Below are 16,268 nucleotides of genomic sequence, written 5' to 3' on the forward strand. Positions count from 1 at the left end.
TCAAAGAGCATAAAAGAGACATCTTCATGAGAAGTTAAATTGCCAGTTGAGGAAAGCTAGGAATCTGAATCCAGATGCGCTTCAGGTCTCGCGTCTCTACAGCTGATACACACTCCTGCTGGCCCTGCCTTTCCAAAAGGTGGCACCAATGCCAGCAAGTTCCAGGGAGGGCAGGAGGGAACGCGCCAGCAGAGGTAACCAGTGCAGGTGTGTGGAGGAGATGCGCCTGAGAGGAAGGCGGACTTGAGCAGGGCCCAGGGCTTCTCGGGGAGACACAGCCGGAGTCTCACCAGGACGGTCCTCTGGCGCAGCCGTTCAGCACTCCTGCCTGCACCACATACACACCGAAGGTCAGTAACGCCCCCAACCCACCCAACAGCCAAATCAAAACAAAACCCATGTGCAATTTAAAATGCTGTTGGAGAAGCGGTAAAAACCACAGGCTCTGAATACCCTGACGTAAGCAAAAGAGGAGAGGAAGGGCACAGCGGGCAGAGAAAGCACGAGAGATAAGGGAGCACGAAATGTGATGAGGGACTGGCAGGAGAGGGCATCCTCTAATGACTTTCACCTGCAGAATCAAGTCTGAGCTCAGGAAACAACATCCTTCAGAGTCTGTCTCAACTCCAAGCTTTCTCCCGATGGCACCCGACCGCCATGCCGCCTTCCTAGACAACTCCAGGCTTTCCTGAGCTGATGTGCTGATTTCACACCTCCGTGTCTTTGCATGTGCAGCTACCTCGACTTAGAATGCACTCCTCAAAGCAAACTCCCAGCCAGCCATCAACACCCAGTCGAGCTCGTGAAGCCATACCAAGCCCCTCATCACTCGGGCCTTCTTTCCTCCCCAGAGCGCTGCACGCACGCCTTCTGCACAGAGCTGGTACATTCTCCGTATTATGCCCAGCTCCACCCACTATCTGAACCAAGAGCTACTCCAGGGCTGGGATCATGTGAATCTTGGCATATAACAGTGCTCAGAAGTTTCCTAGTGAATGACCTTGCCAGAAAAGTTTTTTAAAAGGCTAAAACATGACACAAGCAAAGAGCAGACAACAGATATTTCCTGTTACTGTCAACTCAGATCTCTGGTCAAGTATCACTTAGGAACAGACAGACAGGGATGCCCTATCACTTGCAAGCTGGGTGTCCATGATCGCACTCACTAAACTCTGCCTCGATTTCCACCACTGTGGTTGTGAGGACTTATCAGTGTATGCAAAAAAAAAAAGCAAAATGCAACACAATGTCAACTAAACCGGAGATCTACTAGTCTGCCTTCATCACAAAAACCACAGGACAGGGTCTACACCATCAGGAGCGTAAGCACAATGAGACTTTGATGGAACCACCTGGGGGTTTTTTGTTTGTCAAGGTCTCACATTTTTATGACTAAGCCAAAGCACTAGCACAGAAAGACACAAAGAAAATCAGTTTCCAGTGAAACAGGTCCAGCTGTTCAGACAGCAGTGCTGTTCAGAATGACATGGTGATGAAGCGACCTTGACACAGCATAAACAGGCGTGCCGCCTCATGTGCGAGGCTCCTTACAGACCCAGCTTGGTGGTTCTCCAGTGTCTTCTCTTGGGAGTTGTACCTGATTTTATCATCAGTTTTCACTCGAATTCGTTGGGGAATGGGACAACTCTGCTTTTGTTTCTTGGCCTGGAATCACTTGATTCTGAAAGTCTTATGAGAAGACATAGTGAAGAGCAAACTCAACCACACACAGGATGGCGGGGAGGAGGAGTGAGCCCATCTATCAGGGGAGCTGAAAGTCAACAAATCCAACAGCGTCTCTTCCAGCTGCACGGCATTCTCTACCATGTTCAAAGCAGTCCCCAGGGACCCCGGCCTCCTCGGGCTCCTCTGACAGTGCACATACGGTCCTCTGGTCTCTGACCACGCTTCCTCTGTCCTTTTCTGAAACTCACCCTCTAAAGACACTTAAAGTCAGGCATTCCTTAAGCTCAGCTCTCATTTTTTTTCTCATCTTGTCCACTCTCGAGGCTTCGATTCGTATCTCTATGGAGATGATTCCATGATCTCTCGGTCACATTCAGCAAGTGTTTCAAATTGAACTTACCCGAAACACTTATCTTACTTAGACAATTAAGCAAAGAGCTTCAATGCTCCTCTTTCACACCATGTTTTTCCTTTTTTCCTGATTCTTATACCTCTCACCACTCCTCAACTCCCTCTTCTGCTCATCTCTTAAAAGGACTCTTTTGTTACCTTCTTGGTATTTCTATCTCACTGCTTCTTAACCTTTCTGGGATAACGGAGCTTTTGAAAATCTAATGAATGTTCTGCGTTGTTTACTAAAAAGATAAAAATACAGAACACATGCATGCCACCTCACCCATGACCACCAACGAGAATCTGTCATCCACTGGAGACTGTCACTGACCCAAATCTTCACCCCCATATTCTCCTTCCCTCTTATTTTCAAGATGCCTTCTGGATACAGCTTATATGGCCTGCTGCATCACAAACTTAACAATTTCAAACCAGAAATCACTGTTTCTCCTTAACAAACCTCTGCTGATGGCATTCCTTCTCTCATAAGGGCACCGCCATCCTCCCAGGCTCCCACCTAGAAGACTTGACATTAACAACTAAATGCTGCATCACCAAGTCTGCTCTCAGAAACCGCTCTCAAATCCAGCCCCACCTCTCTCGGCCTCTTGCCCTTCAAGACGTCGTAATCCTTTGCTTCATCCCACACCTGCCGTGATCAGAAGTCCACCACTCTTCTGACAAGAGTTCCATTGCTGACTCTGTCTTTGTAAAGGCTCTCATCTCCATCTGCTGTAGTTCTCGCCTGCTATATTACTTTACCTCTAGAAGGTTACGACAGCCTCGTTGATTCCCCACCCATTTTTTTCCCCCATAATTTCCACCAGGGTTGACCTATCCCCCTCCAAGCTCCAAAACTGACCATGCGCCTGCCTCTTTTTAAAAACACTGATGCATCTTCAATCTGCAAATACACAACCAAACTCAGGTCTGCCTTTAGTGTCTTCTAGTCTGCCACCTAAATACTTTGCCAGGATTAGATTCCATAGCTTAGACTCTCAGTGTCAGCTATTATCTTTCTTTCTTTTTTTTTTAAGTACGGAACACTTCACGAATTTGTGTGTCATCCTTGAGCAGGGGCCATGCTAATCTCTGTATCATTCCAATTTTAGTATATGTGCTGCCGAGGCGAGCACTCAGCTATTATCTTTCTATCAAAATCACACTCACTCTTTTTTTTTGGGGGGGGTTTTTTTTTTTTTTTTTTATTTTATTTTTTTTTTTTTTTTTTAATTTTATTTTATTTTTAAACTTTACAATATTGTATTAGTTTTGCCAAATATCAAAAATGAATCCATACAGGTATACTCACTCTTAAAGGCCCAATTCAAACTCCACTCTTCATCTTTGTATCTTCTACATGAGGATTAGAAGAAGGACTCTGCACAGAAAAGGCAAATTCCTAAGGAACTGATTCAGGAAATGAAAGGGAAAAAAAAAACTTTTCCCTGAAAATATTAAATCTTTCTGGAAGCTGTTTTTTTTTTTTTTTTAATACTACTATTCAAATACTAACATTTCAATCAAGAAACCCTCCTTAAACCCAGCATTGTTAACCAACATTAAAGACTAATAATGTACAATGTAGATTAAATTATTAAGTAAATATCAACCTCAAAATAAAAAGGTATAATCTAGACCCAGGATTCTAATTCCAGTAGTATCTGTACTCTGATCTTAAGAAAGGAACATCACAGTAAGAAGACTTAATGCTTCACCTGATAAGAAACAGAAGGTCAAGTAAGTCTACAGCAGCGATAGAAAGCCACCAGACCTAAATCAGCTTCAGATTAGTAAAAATTCTTATCAGATTAAAAAAAACTTTCAACTGAAATGTCATAAAACTATTTTTAGTCGTTATTTTAAAGGGCTGGAAGGTGTCTGAACCTCTCACAGAGGGACATGTTCAGCGGCATACTTCCCAACAAGTGAAACAGCAATGAGATGTACCACAGAAACAATGCTGCGGGCAGTATATTCTGCTACGTTCTAGGACCTTTTTTCTTTTAAGCCTGACCTAATTCAAATTTTCTCTTCACTCCTAAGCCTTGTGAGTTTGTGTTAATTTCAGTTGGACATATGAAGCATTTTGCTTCCAAAAAGAATGAACATACTCAAGATTAATTGGAAGACTTTAATTGAAAATCTTTTTTGAAAAAATGTTAACTAATACTTAGCAAAAATTGCCCTCTATGGTATTTATAAAACTATGATCATTCAAATTTGAATACATTTTTGAAATAGAAATGTTTATAACAGAACAAGCTAAAATCCTAAAATTAGACATTACATTAAGGAAAGCAAGGGCTCAGACGGTAAAGAATCCACCTGCAATGCAGGAGACCCAGGTTCGATCCCTGGGCCGGGCAGATCCCCTGGAGAACAGAATGGCAACCCACTCTACTGTTCTTGCCTGGAGAATCCCATGGACAGAGGAGCCTGGCGGGCTACAGCCCATGGGCTCACAGGGAGTCGGACACGACTAAGCAACTCACACACACACAAGGTAAGCAGGGTGTAATGAAAAGAACTGCAGCAATTGAAATAGGATCTCAGTCTAGAATCTCAAGTCTGACTCTGGTTGCACGACTTCAGAGTTGGCTTCACCGGGAAATGCTTTCTCATTTGAAGGGTATCATCACCTTTCCCTCCCTCCAGACGGCTGTTCAAATAAAATGAGATAGTGGACCTGGCACAGCACCTACCACAAAGCGCTCAACAAATACCAGCTTCCTTCGTTCAACAAAAAAGACACGCTCCCAAGAAGATTTAGGCGTGAGGGTATCTACACTCGCACAAGTCTTCACCAGCACAAAACACGGCAGCTGGTTGGTTCTAAAGAAAAGCCAGACCCCCATTTCACGAACGTTTCTGAGGAAACACTGGATGAGGACAAGAGCCTGCATGTGACTCTGGAGGACGCCATCAGAACAGGGCTGCACACATACACACGAAGACCACTAAAATGCCCAGGAATTGGGGTTCAAACGTCTGCAGCCTTTAAGGCTGGTAGGAGAGCTCACGCCCCGCGAAGAAAAAGCAAGTCAGACTGGGCCCAGCTCCGGATGACTACTCTGCTGAACCAGGAGAGCGACGCGGGCTCATCCTCCTGAGGCGCGCGCAGCTCGGCACTAAAACCCGTTTCGAGCCTGCCAAGAACCCACCACGAACGCCCGCTCGCAAGCCTGCGCAGGACAGCCCCCGGCGTCGCGGAGGGCACCTCACGAAGGCCGCAGGCGACGGGAGGAAAAGACCACGGGCTAAGGTCGGGGCTGTGCGCACCCGCCGCGGCGAGCGTCCGAAGGAATTCGCGGCCGCGCTGCGCGCACCCGGCGGAGGGGGGGCCTCGGGGGCCCGGCCCCAGCCCCCCGCCCGCGCCCAGCGACGCCCAGGCCCGAGGCCTCCGCCCCGCGCCCGAGGCCCCCTCGGCGCGCAGACGGCAGCGCAGCCCGGGGGGCCGGGGCCGGCGTCCGGCCGCGGCGCGGGCGAGGCCGCGGCGGCTCCCCCGCCAGGCCCGGGCGGGCGCTGCGGGCTGCGGGTCGCGGACACTCACCACACCATGCCGTAGGCGCCCTCGCCGATGTACGAGAGATTGGTGTAGCGCGGCCCCACGTCGAACACCTGCCCGCGGACCATCTCCGGGCCCGCGCCCGCCGCCGCCGCCGCCGCCATGTTGGCTGCCGGGCCGCCGCCGCCGCCGCCGCGCTGCGCTCGACGCTCCGCGGCCGCCGCTCGGCCCACGCCGCGCCTCCCGGGGGACCGGGCCGCCGCAGCTGCCTCCGCTGGCCGGAAAGGAGCGGGGAGGCCGCCGCTCGGGAGAGCCGGGGACGTACCCGCCGCTCGGACCGACTGCCTGCCTGACTGACGGGCGGGCCGGCGGGCGGGCGGGCGGAGGGAGGGGCGCGCGCCGAGGAGGGCGTCGAGGCGGGCCCGGGCGGCGTGCGCGTGGATTGGCTCTCCGCGCGCAGGGGGCGGGGCATGCGACCGGCGGAAGAGGCGCGCTGGGGCGGGGCATGGCGGCCGGCGCGGCGGGGCGCGGCCACAGGCGCTCGAGGAGTTGGGGGCGGGGCGCCCCCCCACCAGCCAGGCACCGGGGACCCGGGCGTCAGACCCGAAGGCCGCGCCGACCCGAGAAGGCGGACCCTGCCATACCCAGCCGTGCGCCCGGACCTGGCCTTTGCGCGTGCGCGGTCCACACGAACTTGAGGCCTCGACGCCCGGATAGAAACCGGAAGAGGGACCGAGACCGAGAAAGACATTTGCATCCTGAGACGGTGAAAACCCAGATGTGGAGGCCGAGGGGAGAGTCCGGGACGGGCAGGGCCCGCTGGTCGGACAGAGGCTCATTCAACGGGTGTTCCTTACCGTGATGCTGCCGGTCCAGGCTCCCCGGAGTTACCTTCCAGCGGAGAGAGACGTGGATGCACAGCGTCGATGGACAGAAGAAGCGATGAGTCGCAAGGAAGACTGGGCAGCAGACGCCAGTGGTGATGGTGTTATGAAAAAATATGAAGCAGAGTAAGAGGTTCCGGCAACCTGCTGCTGCTAAGTCGCTTCAGTCGTGTCCAACTCTGTGCGACCCCATAGACGGCAGCCCACCAGGGCCCCCGTCCCTGGGATTCTCCAGGCAAGAACACTGGAGTGGGTTGCCATTTCCATTCTCCAATGCATAAGAGTGAAAAGTGAAAGTGAAGTCGCTCGCAACCTAGACAGCATATTAAAAAGCAGAGACATCACTTTGTCAACAAAGGTCCGTCTAGTCAAAGCTACAGTTTTTCCAGTAGTCTTGTATGGATATGAAAGTTGGACTAAAAAGAAAGCTGAGCGGAGAAGAATTGATGTTTTTGAACTGTGCTGTTGGAGAAGACTCTTGAGAGTCCCTTGGACTGCAGGGAGATCCAACCAGTGTTCATTGGAAGGACTGATGCTGAAGCTGAAACTCCAGTACTTTGGCCACATGATTCGAAGAACTGACTCAATTGAAAAGTCCCTGATGCTGGGAACGATTGAGGGCAGGAGGAGAAGGGGATGACGGAGGATGAGATGGTTGCATGGCCTCACGGACTCAATGGACATGAGTTTGAGTAGATGCCGGGAGTTGGTGATGGACAGGGAGGCCTGGCGTGCTGCAATTCATGGGGTCGCAAAGAGTCGGACACGACTGAGTAACTGAACTGAAAGAGGTTGGGAGTAGGGCGTTGAAACACTGAGAATGACATTAAGATTCAGAGACTTGAGATCGGTAGACATGGAAAGAACCTCAGACGTAGGACATGCTGAAATAAAAATGCAAAGATAGAATCACTGAAAACCAGAGCAGCAAGATCTAGAGAGAAGGAGACAAACACACTGAGGCTCAGAAATAGTCACAGACACCACAGGTTGAAAAATAAGAGTCGGCTCTTGAAGCAAGTGAATGCTGAGAATAGCTAAGACGAAGAGAGAAAACCCGTCTCCCCACTGTTTCTGGACCTCCACCCGCGCCCTCTTTGGAGGGGAGTCAGAGTGGGAGACCCTGCATCCTGATTGTCCAGCACTGTGGTCTTGAAAGCCTGGACTTCCAGGCATCAATAAAGATCAATTAGACAATCTCCAAGCAAAAAAAAAAATAAATGAACCCTCTAGGGAAAAATGTGTGGCACATGAGAAAAGAGAGTACTGGAGCCAAAAATCACTCCTTTGCAATAAATATATTTAGCCCATGAGGCAGAACCCAGTTTCAGAAAGCACCTGATTCTTATTCTCGATTAAAAAGAGGACATTGGTTTTAAGGAACAGGCCGAGATAAATGGAGAGTATCCTGAAATTAAAATCACGATAGCAAAAAGCGGTGGTCAGAGCAGTAAAAAGCAGATGGAATAACGCAGAAGGGCCGATCAGCAACACAGAAGACAACTCTGAGGACAAGTAAGTGATGAAGCTCCTGGAGAAGAAAACGCACAGGAGAACGCCACGGAGAGTCGAGGAATAGGCACCCCGAAGAAGACAGCAAATCCATTAGACGTGATAAATTATACCAAAAGAAATTTTGCCTTCGCTTTAAAAAGATCTGGGGTGGAGGGGGGGAATTGAGTGAGTTCTCTGAGTCCAGAAAAATAAGCAGAAACCAACTTCAAGAAATAATCTGGAGGGGCTTCCCTGGTGGCTCAGTAAAAAAAAAAACAATGCCCAGTGCAGAAGACACTCCTTCTGTCCCAGGTCCGGGAAGATCCCACACGCTGTGGAGCAACTGAGCCTATATGCAGCAACCGCTGAAGCCCATAGAGCCTGCTCTGCAACAAGAGAAGCCGCTGCAATGAGAAGCCAGCACGTGGCAAGGAAGAGTAACTCCCACTCTCAGCACCTAGAGAAAAACCCACACAGCAGGAAGACCCAGCACAACCACAAAAATTAATTAATTAAAAAAATAATAATCTGGAAAAGTCCTGAAATTTCAGGGATAGAAAAACACAGTATTTGATCATTTAAAAAAAAAAAAAAAAGGACTATTTGAAAAACTGAAAGCTGGGCCTTCCCTAGCGGTCCAGTGGTTAAGAGTCCACCATCTAATGCAGGGGACACAGGTTTGATCCCTGGCTGGGAAACTAAGATCCTGTATGTTTCAAAGCTCAGCCGAAAAATAAAAAGCTGAAAGCTGGTTTTCTGCCGATGCCTCCTCTGTAATAATAAAATGCCAAAGGAAAATGGGAACAAGTTGGCAGCAGTCTGAGAGGGTGGGTTATCCATGTGACACCCTACGGGTGCTTCCGCTCCACGTTTTCCAAACTGCCGACGGTTACCTGCAGGAGCCCTGCACTCCGATGGCAAGATAGAGCTTGAACCTTGGCTTTTCTGCTTACTACCTGTACGACTTTGGCCTCAGTTTCCCCACTCTTAAAACAGAGATCACAACAGCACTTACCTCCCTATTGTACAGAATAAGACAGCAGATGTAAAGCTCCTGGCTCCTAGTACGTACTCAGTAAACGTTACGATTACTATCGACCCCACCCAGACCTGTTCCTCATCTCAGGCTTCTGGATCCTATCACCACCCAGATCCTCCAGCTGAGGTCTGGGGATGATCCTGACAATTCATTTTACCATACTCCCAACCCCTCCCAGCATCTGACCCATCGCAAACCCCTATACGTTCTATTTTTTTCAGTATTTTGGAAGTCACTGCTACTCAAAGTGTGGCCTCCAGACCAGCAGCAGCAGCATCAGGTGGGGGTCTATTGGGAACACAACACCCTGGGCCCCACCCCAGACCTGCCGACTCGGGATCTGCATTTTCACAAGGTCCCTGGTGGTTTCATACGCATCTGAAACTTCTGGAAAGCACTGTTTTCTTTGTAGTTGAGACACAAGTGATGTATCACAGCACCTGCCCTCCGCCCTGCTTTTGCCCGCTCCCCATGCTCCAGACAGGCCAGACAGCTCTCAGCTCTTTTCTGCCCTGCAACCTTGCCACGTACCTCTCTCTCTGCGGGTAACATGTCGTCTCTTCACTCTTCTAGCATCTGCGGGCGTTTCAAAGTCACTGACTCTCGGAGAACTTCTCTTGCCTGCTTCTCTGGTCGCTAAGCAACCCTGTGATGAGAGTCTGGCTTCCCTTGTGGTCTTCGACAGGGAAAGTGCACTGACCAGGAGACAGCCCTGCTCAGGTCCTTTGGCAATTGCTGTTCCCTCCAAGATGGGGTTTAGATACACATCAGCTTCTGCTGAGTCAGGCTGGCATGAGCCAGGCCCGGCGGGAAGAATCATCTAGCTAGACTGACAACAACAAATTTCCAGAAGCACGGAGCTGACACCCTGAACATGGCTCTGTAGTGCCAGGAGACCACGGAAGCCGCTATCCAAGCCCAAGTGAAAGTTGCTCAGTCGCGTCCGACTCTTTGTGACCCCATGGACTATACATACAGTCCATGGACTTCTCCAGGCCAGAATACTTGAGTGGATAGCTGTTCCCTTCTTCAGGAGATCTTCCCCACCCAGGGATCAAACCCAGGTCTCCCACATTGCAGGCGGATTCTTTACCAGCTGAGCCACCAGGGAAGCCCAAGACCTAAGACCCTGCTTAGACGGCTAGCTGGCCACCTTGATGTCTTCCTGAGTGTCCCTCTAGAGTGGTGACAGTGTGCAGATCTGTGGAATCTTAGAAGACACGTGGACATCTGTTGTTTTCTGCCTGCCCAACATTGACCCCTTCTCCTTCTGGTAGCAACAATCCAGTTTTCTTACACTTAGAGCATTTGCCCCCCTGCCCCAAGTCAGGAATAAGCCTGTGACCCAGGGCTCCCCAATCAGAGTCACAGATATTGGTTCAAAAGATGAGCAGGAGACCCGATCCAGGCCAATGCCACTCAGCCCAGACTTCTGCAGAAACAGCTGAAAAGGGGTGCTTCCCTCCTGCCGAGGTTGGCAGAGCAGGAGCTGTGGGAGTGGGGCCAAACACGCCACAGCGTGAAAACTGCCCTCTAGGGTAAAGCTGAGACGGGGAAGCAGGGCCCAAGGACGGAGACAACTTCCTGACGACACAGCCTGGCGATTCGGCCGAGGCTGGACTTCACAAGTGCATGAGACAATATGTCTCTTTTAACTGAAGTCAGTTTGAGGTACGGTTTTGTCACTTGAAACCACAAGAGTTTGTGACTAATACACAACCCGGCTGACTCCCTTTTCTGCAAAAATGGCTCAGACTCATACAATAAATCACTGGGACATGAATCAGAAACTCATGAATGATGAAATGAGGGAAAAGAACTGGCAGTGAGCCTTGAAACCAGCTAAAGATGGAGAGATAACTGAATAAAAACACCGCTCAGTAGAGACTGAGGCTGATGAGTTGAAGCAATTGTTGTTGCTATGGTAACAAACAAACTGCAAAAGGGAAAAATTGAGAAAGAGGATTTTTTTTTAAACCGGGGTTCTAACCTCAGATTAATGCAATGAAAACCAGAGAGGAAGAAAGAGGGTAGGAAAAGCAAGGTACTAAGCCTTTGTTTTACAGAAAATGATTTACAGAAAATAATTTCATTTTTTTCCAGTGTAAAAAGTTGTATGCCTACCTCATAAATTGTTTTGCTGTTTTTGTTGTTCAGTCACTGAGCCCTGACTCCTCTGTCCTCTACTATCTCCCAGAGTTTGCTCAAGTTTGTGTTTATGGAGTCAGCGATGCTATCTAACCATCTCATCTTCTGCCACCCCCTTCTCCTTTTGCCTTCAATCTTCCCCAGCATCAGGGTCTTTTTCAATGAGATAGCTCTTCGTGTCACGTTACAAGAGATAAAGGGAAGAAGGTAATTCATACAACAAAAATCGAGACCTGTAACCAGAAGTGTACTAGACACTTTCCTCACATTGTAATCAGAAAAGAAATGTCAAGGAATCATTAAAAAAAAAGTCAAAATACTAGAAAATTAGATGACGGAAAGTTAAGGTAGGTCTAACAAATAAGGGAAATGTAAATAAATAAGAAACACCTAAATAGCTAAAATCCCTGTATAAAAATATGAAAATCTCAGCTCAGAGGATAAACTCTGAGTATTTACCGTCGTTAGCAAAGACTTGCCAAAAGAGAAGACAGATATTGTATATTAACGCATGCATTTGGAATCTAGAAAGACCACTAAACCTGTTTGCAGGGCAGCAATGGTGACCCGGAACAGACTGCGGACACAGAGGGAGAAGCGGGGGACGAACAGAGGCGGGAGCCTGGAAACACAGTCGTTGCCACGTGCAAACCAGGCAGCAAGTGGGGATCTGCCGTGTGACACGGAAGCACAGCCCAGGGCTCTGTGACGCCCTGGATGGGTGAGGTGGGGAGGGAGAGGGGGGCAGCTCATGTGGGAGGGACATATGTCTACCTGCGGCTGATTCACGTTGAGGTATAGCAGAAACCAACGCAATATTGTAAAGCGATTATCCCCCAATAAAAGAAAAGACGTGCCAAAAAATACACACAGAATAAAAAGTCATTGCGAAACCAAATTCACCATATTACACAGCAGCGCAAAACAGGAGACAAATAATCTTTGGAAATACAACTAACAGAAACACAGCTACAGTAAAATATATCACGGAGAAATACATAAACCCAGCTAGAGTAAAGTATGTGACACAGACTGTGATACAAAACAAGGATAAAGATAAGGGAAACAGCACCATAATAAGGCATAAAAGTGTATGCTGAGGCCTACACCTACATGAAATATAAAAGATATCTTGCCACAAAAAGGTCTTTTGTTTGTTTGATTGATGACTTTTGGGCCATGAGGCATGTGGGATCCCAGTTCCCAGATCAGGGCCCTCACTGGTAGCCCCCGCAGAAGAAGCCCAGAGTCTCAACCCCTGAACTGCGAGGGAAGTCCTGAAGGGCAAGATTTATGTTATATATACTTTACCACCAAAAACTCAATTGGCTACATTTCTGACAGCTGATTTCTGGAGTCTCCCTAGTCCGATCCATCTATGTGTTTACGCTTGTGGCAGTATCAGGGTATTAATTCAAAATTTGTGCTTTGGCCGTGCCAATCAGGGGATCAGATTTGCTCCGCCTGCACTGGAAGCTCGGAATGTCAACCCCTAGACCACTGGGGGAGTCCCCCAGACTGGAGTGGGTTGCCATTTCCTTCTCCAATGCATGAAAGTGAAAAGTGAAAGTGAAGTCGCTCAGTCGTGTCTGACTTTCAGCGACCCCATGGACTGCAGCCCACCAGGCTCCTCCATCCATGGGACTTTCCAGGCAAGAGTACTGGAGTGGGGTGCCATTGCCTTCTCCGGACTGTCTTAATTACTGCAGCTATAAAGGAAGTCTTAAAATCAGATACTGGGACTCCTCTAACTTTATTCACGTTTCTCTAAACTGTTTGAAATACTACATTTATTTTCACTCCCAATATCAATTTTGGTCATGGCTTTTCTTCCAAGGAGCAAGGGTCTTTTAATTTCATGGCTGCAGTCACCATCTGCAGTGATTCTGGAGCTATGACCAACCTAGGCAGCATCTTAAAAAGCAGAGACATTGCTTTGCCAACAAAGGTCCATCTAGCCAAAGCTATATGGTTTTTCCAGTGGTCACGTATGGATGTGAGTTGCACTATAAAGAAAGCTGAGCGCCGAAGAATTGATGCTTTGGATCTGTGGTGTTGGAGAAGACTCTTGGAGTCCCTTGGACTGCAAGGAGATCCAACCAGTCCATCCTAAAGGAGATCAGTCCTGAGTGTTCACTGGAAGGACTGGTGCTGAAGCTGAAACTCCAATACTTTGACCAACTGATGCGAAGAACTGACTCATTGGAAAAGAGCCTAATGCTGGGGAAGATTGAAGGCGGGAGGAGAAGGGGACGACAGAGGATGAGATGGCTGGAAGACATCAGCGCCTCAATGAACATGAGTTTGAGTAAGCTCTGGGAATTGGTGATGGACAGGGGGGCCTGCCATGATGCAGTCCATGGGGTCGAAAAGAGTGGGACACGACTGAGCGACTGAACTGAACTGGTCAATTTCGGACTGTGGCGCTGGAGAAGACTCTTGAGGGTCCCTTGGGCTGCAAGGAGATCAAACCAGTCCATCCTAAAGGAAATCAGTCCTGAATATTCATTGGAGACTGGTGCTGAAGCTTCCATACGATTTCTTTCAATTTTTTTTTTTTTTTAGCCTTGCCATGTAGCCTGACCCCTGAGCAGAAGGGGTTATGATCATTGGCAGAACTTCCGAATAGGAGGGGAGTGACCGCCCACATGGTCATTTAGGGCCAGGGACAGGAGTCCAACTCTTTTTCCTTCAGAAGAAGTCACTCAGTGGTCCGTACACATCATCTGCGCATTCTCTCTGGTAACCAAGGAAATGCAAACGAAAAGTACACGTGCCGAATGCAGGAGACCTAAGAGATTCGAGTTCCGTCCCTGGGTTGGGAAGGTCCCTTGGAGGAGGGCACGGCAACCCACTCAGCACTCTTGCCTGGAGGATCCCATGGACAGAGGAACCTGCTGGGCTATACATAGTCCATGGGGGTTGCTAAGAGTCGGACACGACTGCAGTGACTTAGCACACACGCAACCAAGGAAATGCAACAAAACCACAAAGAGATGCTGTTATACACGTTATGCTGTGCTGTGCTCAGCCGTGTCCGACTCTCTGTGACCCCATGGACTGTAGCCCGCCAGGTTCCCCTGTCCATGGGATTTCCCAGGCAAGAAGACTGGGGTGGGTGGCCATCGCCTACACCAGGGGTTTATATTTGTTACATTGATGGAATTAGAGTCTGATGGAACCAAGTGCAGGTGAGGATGGGGGACGTGGACACACCCTGTGTGCCAGGGGCCGCAGCATGGCACAGGCCCTTTGCATAGCCCTTGGTGGGGGTGAAGATGCGTCCTGCACACAAGTGGTCGCCCAGCCCGGCCCCAATACGGGGCTCTGCAACTGCCGTGTTTAAACTCCTAATGATTTATCCCAGGGCCCCATGTTTTGTTCTGTATCAGATCCTGCAAATTCTGTGGCCAGTCCCAGCCGGAGGTTCCACTCCAGGGCACCAGGACCCTGACCGAGGATGTTCATAGCAGCTCTGTCTGCAAGAAGCCAGACCCCCCCTGCACGGATGAATCCCAGAAGGAGGCCATGAGTAATAAGGACACGGAGCAGAAGAATGCAGCCAGCAGGGGCCCCGTCAGAATGACAAGCAGGATGAACTGACGGTGTCAGGAGACGCACAGGCAGGCAAGTCCACACAGAAATCCTTTACAGCGCGAGGCAGAGGCTGGACAAGGTACTCCCAGGCTGGCTAATGGGCCCACAGTTACGATCAATTACGTCTGATCCATGATTTTGCTTCTCCATGCGTTTATGTCAAACGCTTGATGAAAGAACCGGCCCAGGCTGGAAGAGGGGGCCATGACAGGCGGCTGGCCTCAGCAGGGGACACGCAAGCTGGACTCGAGAGGCCGCTGCCTAGAACCAGCTTCACACGTGAGGCCCTGGCACACAGACCGAACTACACCACGGACCTCGAGAGGGCCAGACCGTGGCCCGTTTCTGTCAGATGTGTCCACGCAGTTCCGACTCTAAATCTGTAACTGGTACATGTAATCTGTTTCATTTCGGCAACTTTCTGTTGCTCGCCTTTCTGGGCAAAAAGGTGACTTTCATTTCCAGAGGTTTTTTTTTTTTTTTCCGGTTTCATTTCTAAACATCTACCTTGGTTGTTCTGTCGCACACCCAAAACCAAAGTCTTGTTTCCTCTCTTCTCTTTTCCAAGTTCTGTCCTGCCCATCATTCTACTTTCATAATTTAGGAGGGGAGGAGGAGGAGGAGGGGGAGGGAGGAGGGGGAGGGAGGAGGGGGAGGAGGGGGAGGGAGGAGGAGGGGGGGAGGGGGAGAGGGGGAGGGAGGAGGGGAGGGAGGAGGGGAGGGAGGAGGGGAGGGAGGGAGGAGGGGAGGAGGGGAAGGAGGCAGGTGCTCCAGTCGAGCTGTGAGGAGCGGTGGGGAAGTGGTCAGGAGCAGCCTCCTGGGCCCCGGCCTGGCACCTGGTGGGACCCCCACCAGGGCTGGGTTGGCCCCCAGGAGTCTGCATGCACCCCTTGGCCCTGGGCACCGATATCCAGGCCCGAGTGCCCCAGAAGCAGAGCTGGGATGAAGCGCAGCTTTATGGGTGGGGCTGGCTGAGGGTCTGTCCTGACTGGTTCAGAACCAGGGCGGGCAGCTGGGGCTCCCGAACCCTCTGAAGGGACCTGGGGGGCCGGCTATCACCGGCTCTCCCCACTGGCTTCCTGTCTCCCCGGCTCTGGGGGCTGTCAGCAGCTCCCCCAGGCTGGAACCCTGACCTGGTGGGTGCAAGACCGTGCCTGCTCCCCGCCGGCCCCCAGCTCTTTGTGTGGTGTCTCTGCGTGTGCAAGCGTCCCCCATCTGCCCGCAGCCCAGCTTCAGACACGTGAGGCCGCTCAAGAGGGAACCGTCAAGACAGCCTATGCTTAAGGAGGAGGCTGCCAGCACTTTCTGCCGGGAGCCAGGAGGCAGAGGGGGCGGGCAGGGCGAGACAGATGGCTGAGTAGGTGGGCTGCTTGGGAGCCCCAGCCTCCCTTGGTGGCGGCAGGGGATGGAGACAGATCAAGCTGCCTCCCTTGCTGGGGGGGTTTGGTTTGGAAGGTGGGAGACCACTGCCCCGGGCCGTGGAGCCGGGGGTGGGCACTGAGAGCTCAGGGCTGACCCG

At 50.4% G+C, this 16,268-nt stretch overlaps 1 protein-coding gene, 1 non-coding gene and 1 pseudogene across 2 annotated transcripts in view; all 3 read right to left on the reverse strand.

Moving 5' to 3' along the window:
* Nucleotides 1–5,969, reverse strand: part of MAPK1 (mitogen-activated protein kinase 1) — a 57,247-nt gene extending 51,278 nt beyond the window's left edge. The window contains exon 1 of the mRNA XM_070385735.1: nucleotides 5,633–5,969. Within this exon, the coding sequence (XP_070241836.1) occupies nucleotides 5,633–5,751 (119 nt within the window). The 5' untranslated portion in view covers nucleotides 5,752–5,969. The remainder of the gene's footprint in view (nucleotides 1–5,632) is intronic.
* LOC106701411 (large ribosomal subunit protein eL39-like) lies at nucleotides 1,548–3,280 on the reverse strand (annotated as a pseudogene).
* Nucleotides 3,112–3,215, reverse strand: LOC138991550 (U6 spliceosomal RNA). Its single transcript, XR_011467522.1, has one exon. It is a non-coding gene; the product is annotated as a U6 spliceosomal RNA (small nuclear RNA).
* Nucleotides 5,970–16,268: the final 10,299 nt, after the last annotated feature.

This window comes from Bos mutus, chromosome 17 (assembly GCF_027580195.1).
Source record: "Bos mutus isolate GX-2022 chromosome 17, NWIPB_WYAK_1.1, whole genome shotgun sequence".
Taxonomy (NCBI): Eukaryota; Metazoa; Chordata; class Mammalia; order Artiodactyla; family Bovidae; genus Bos; species Bos mutus.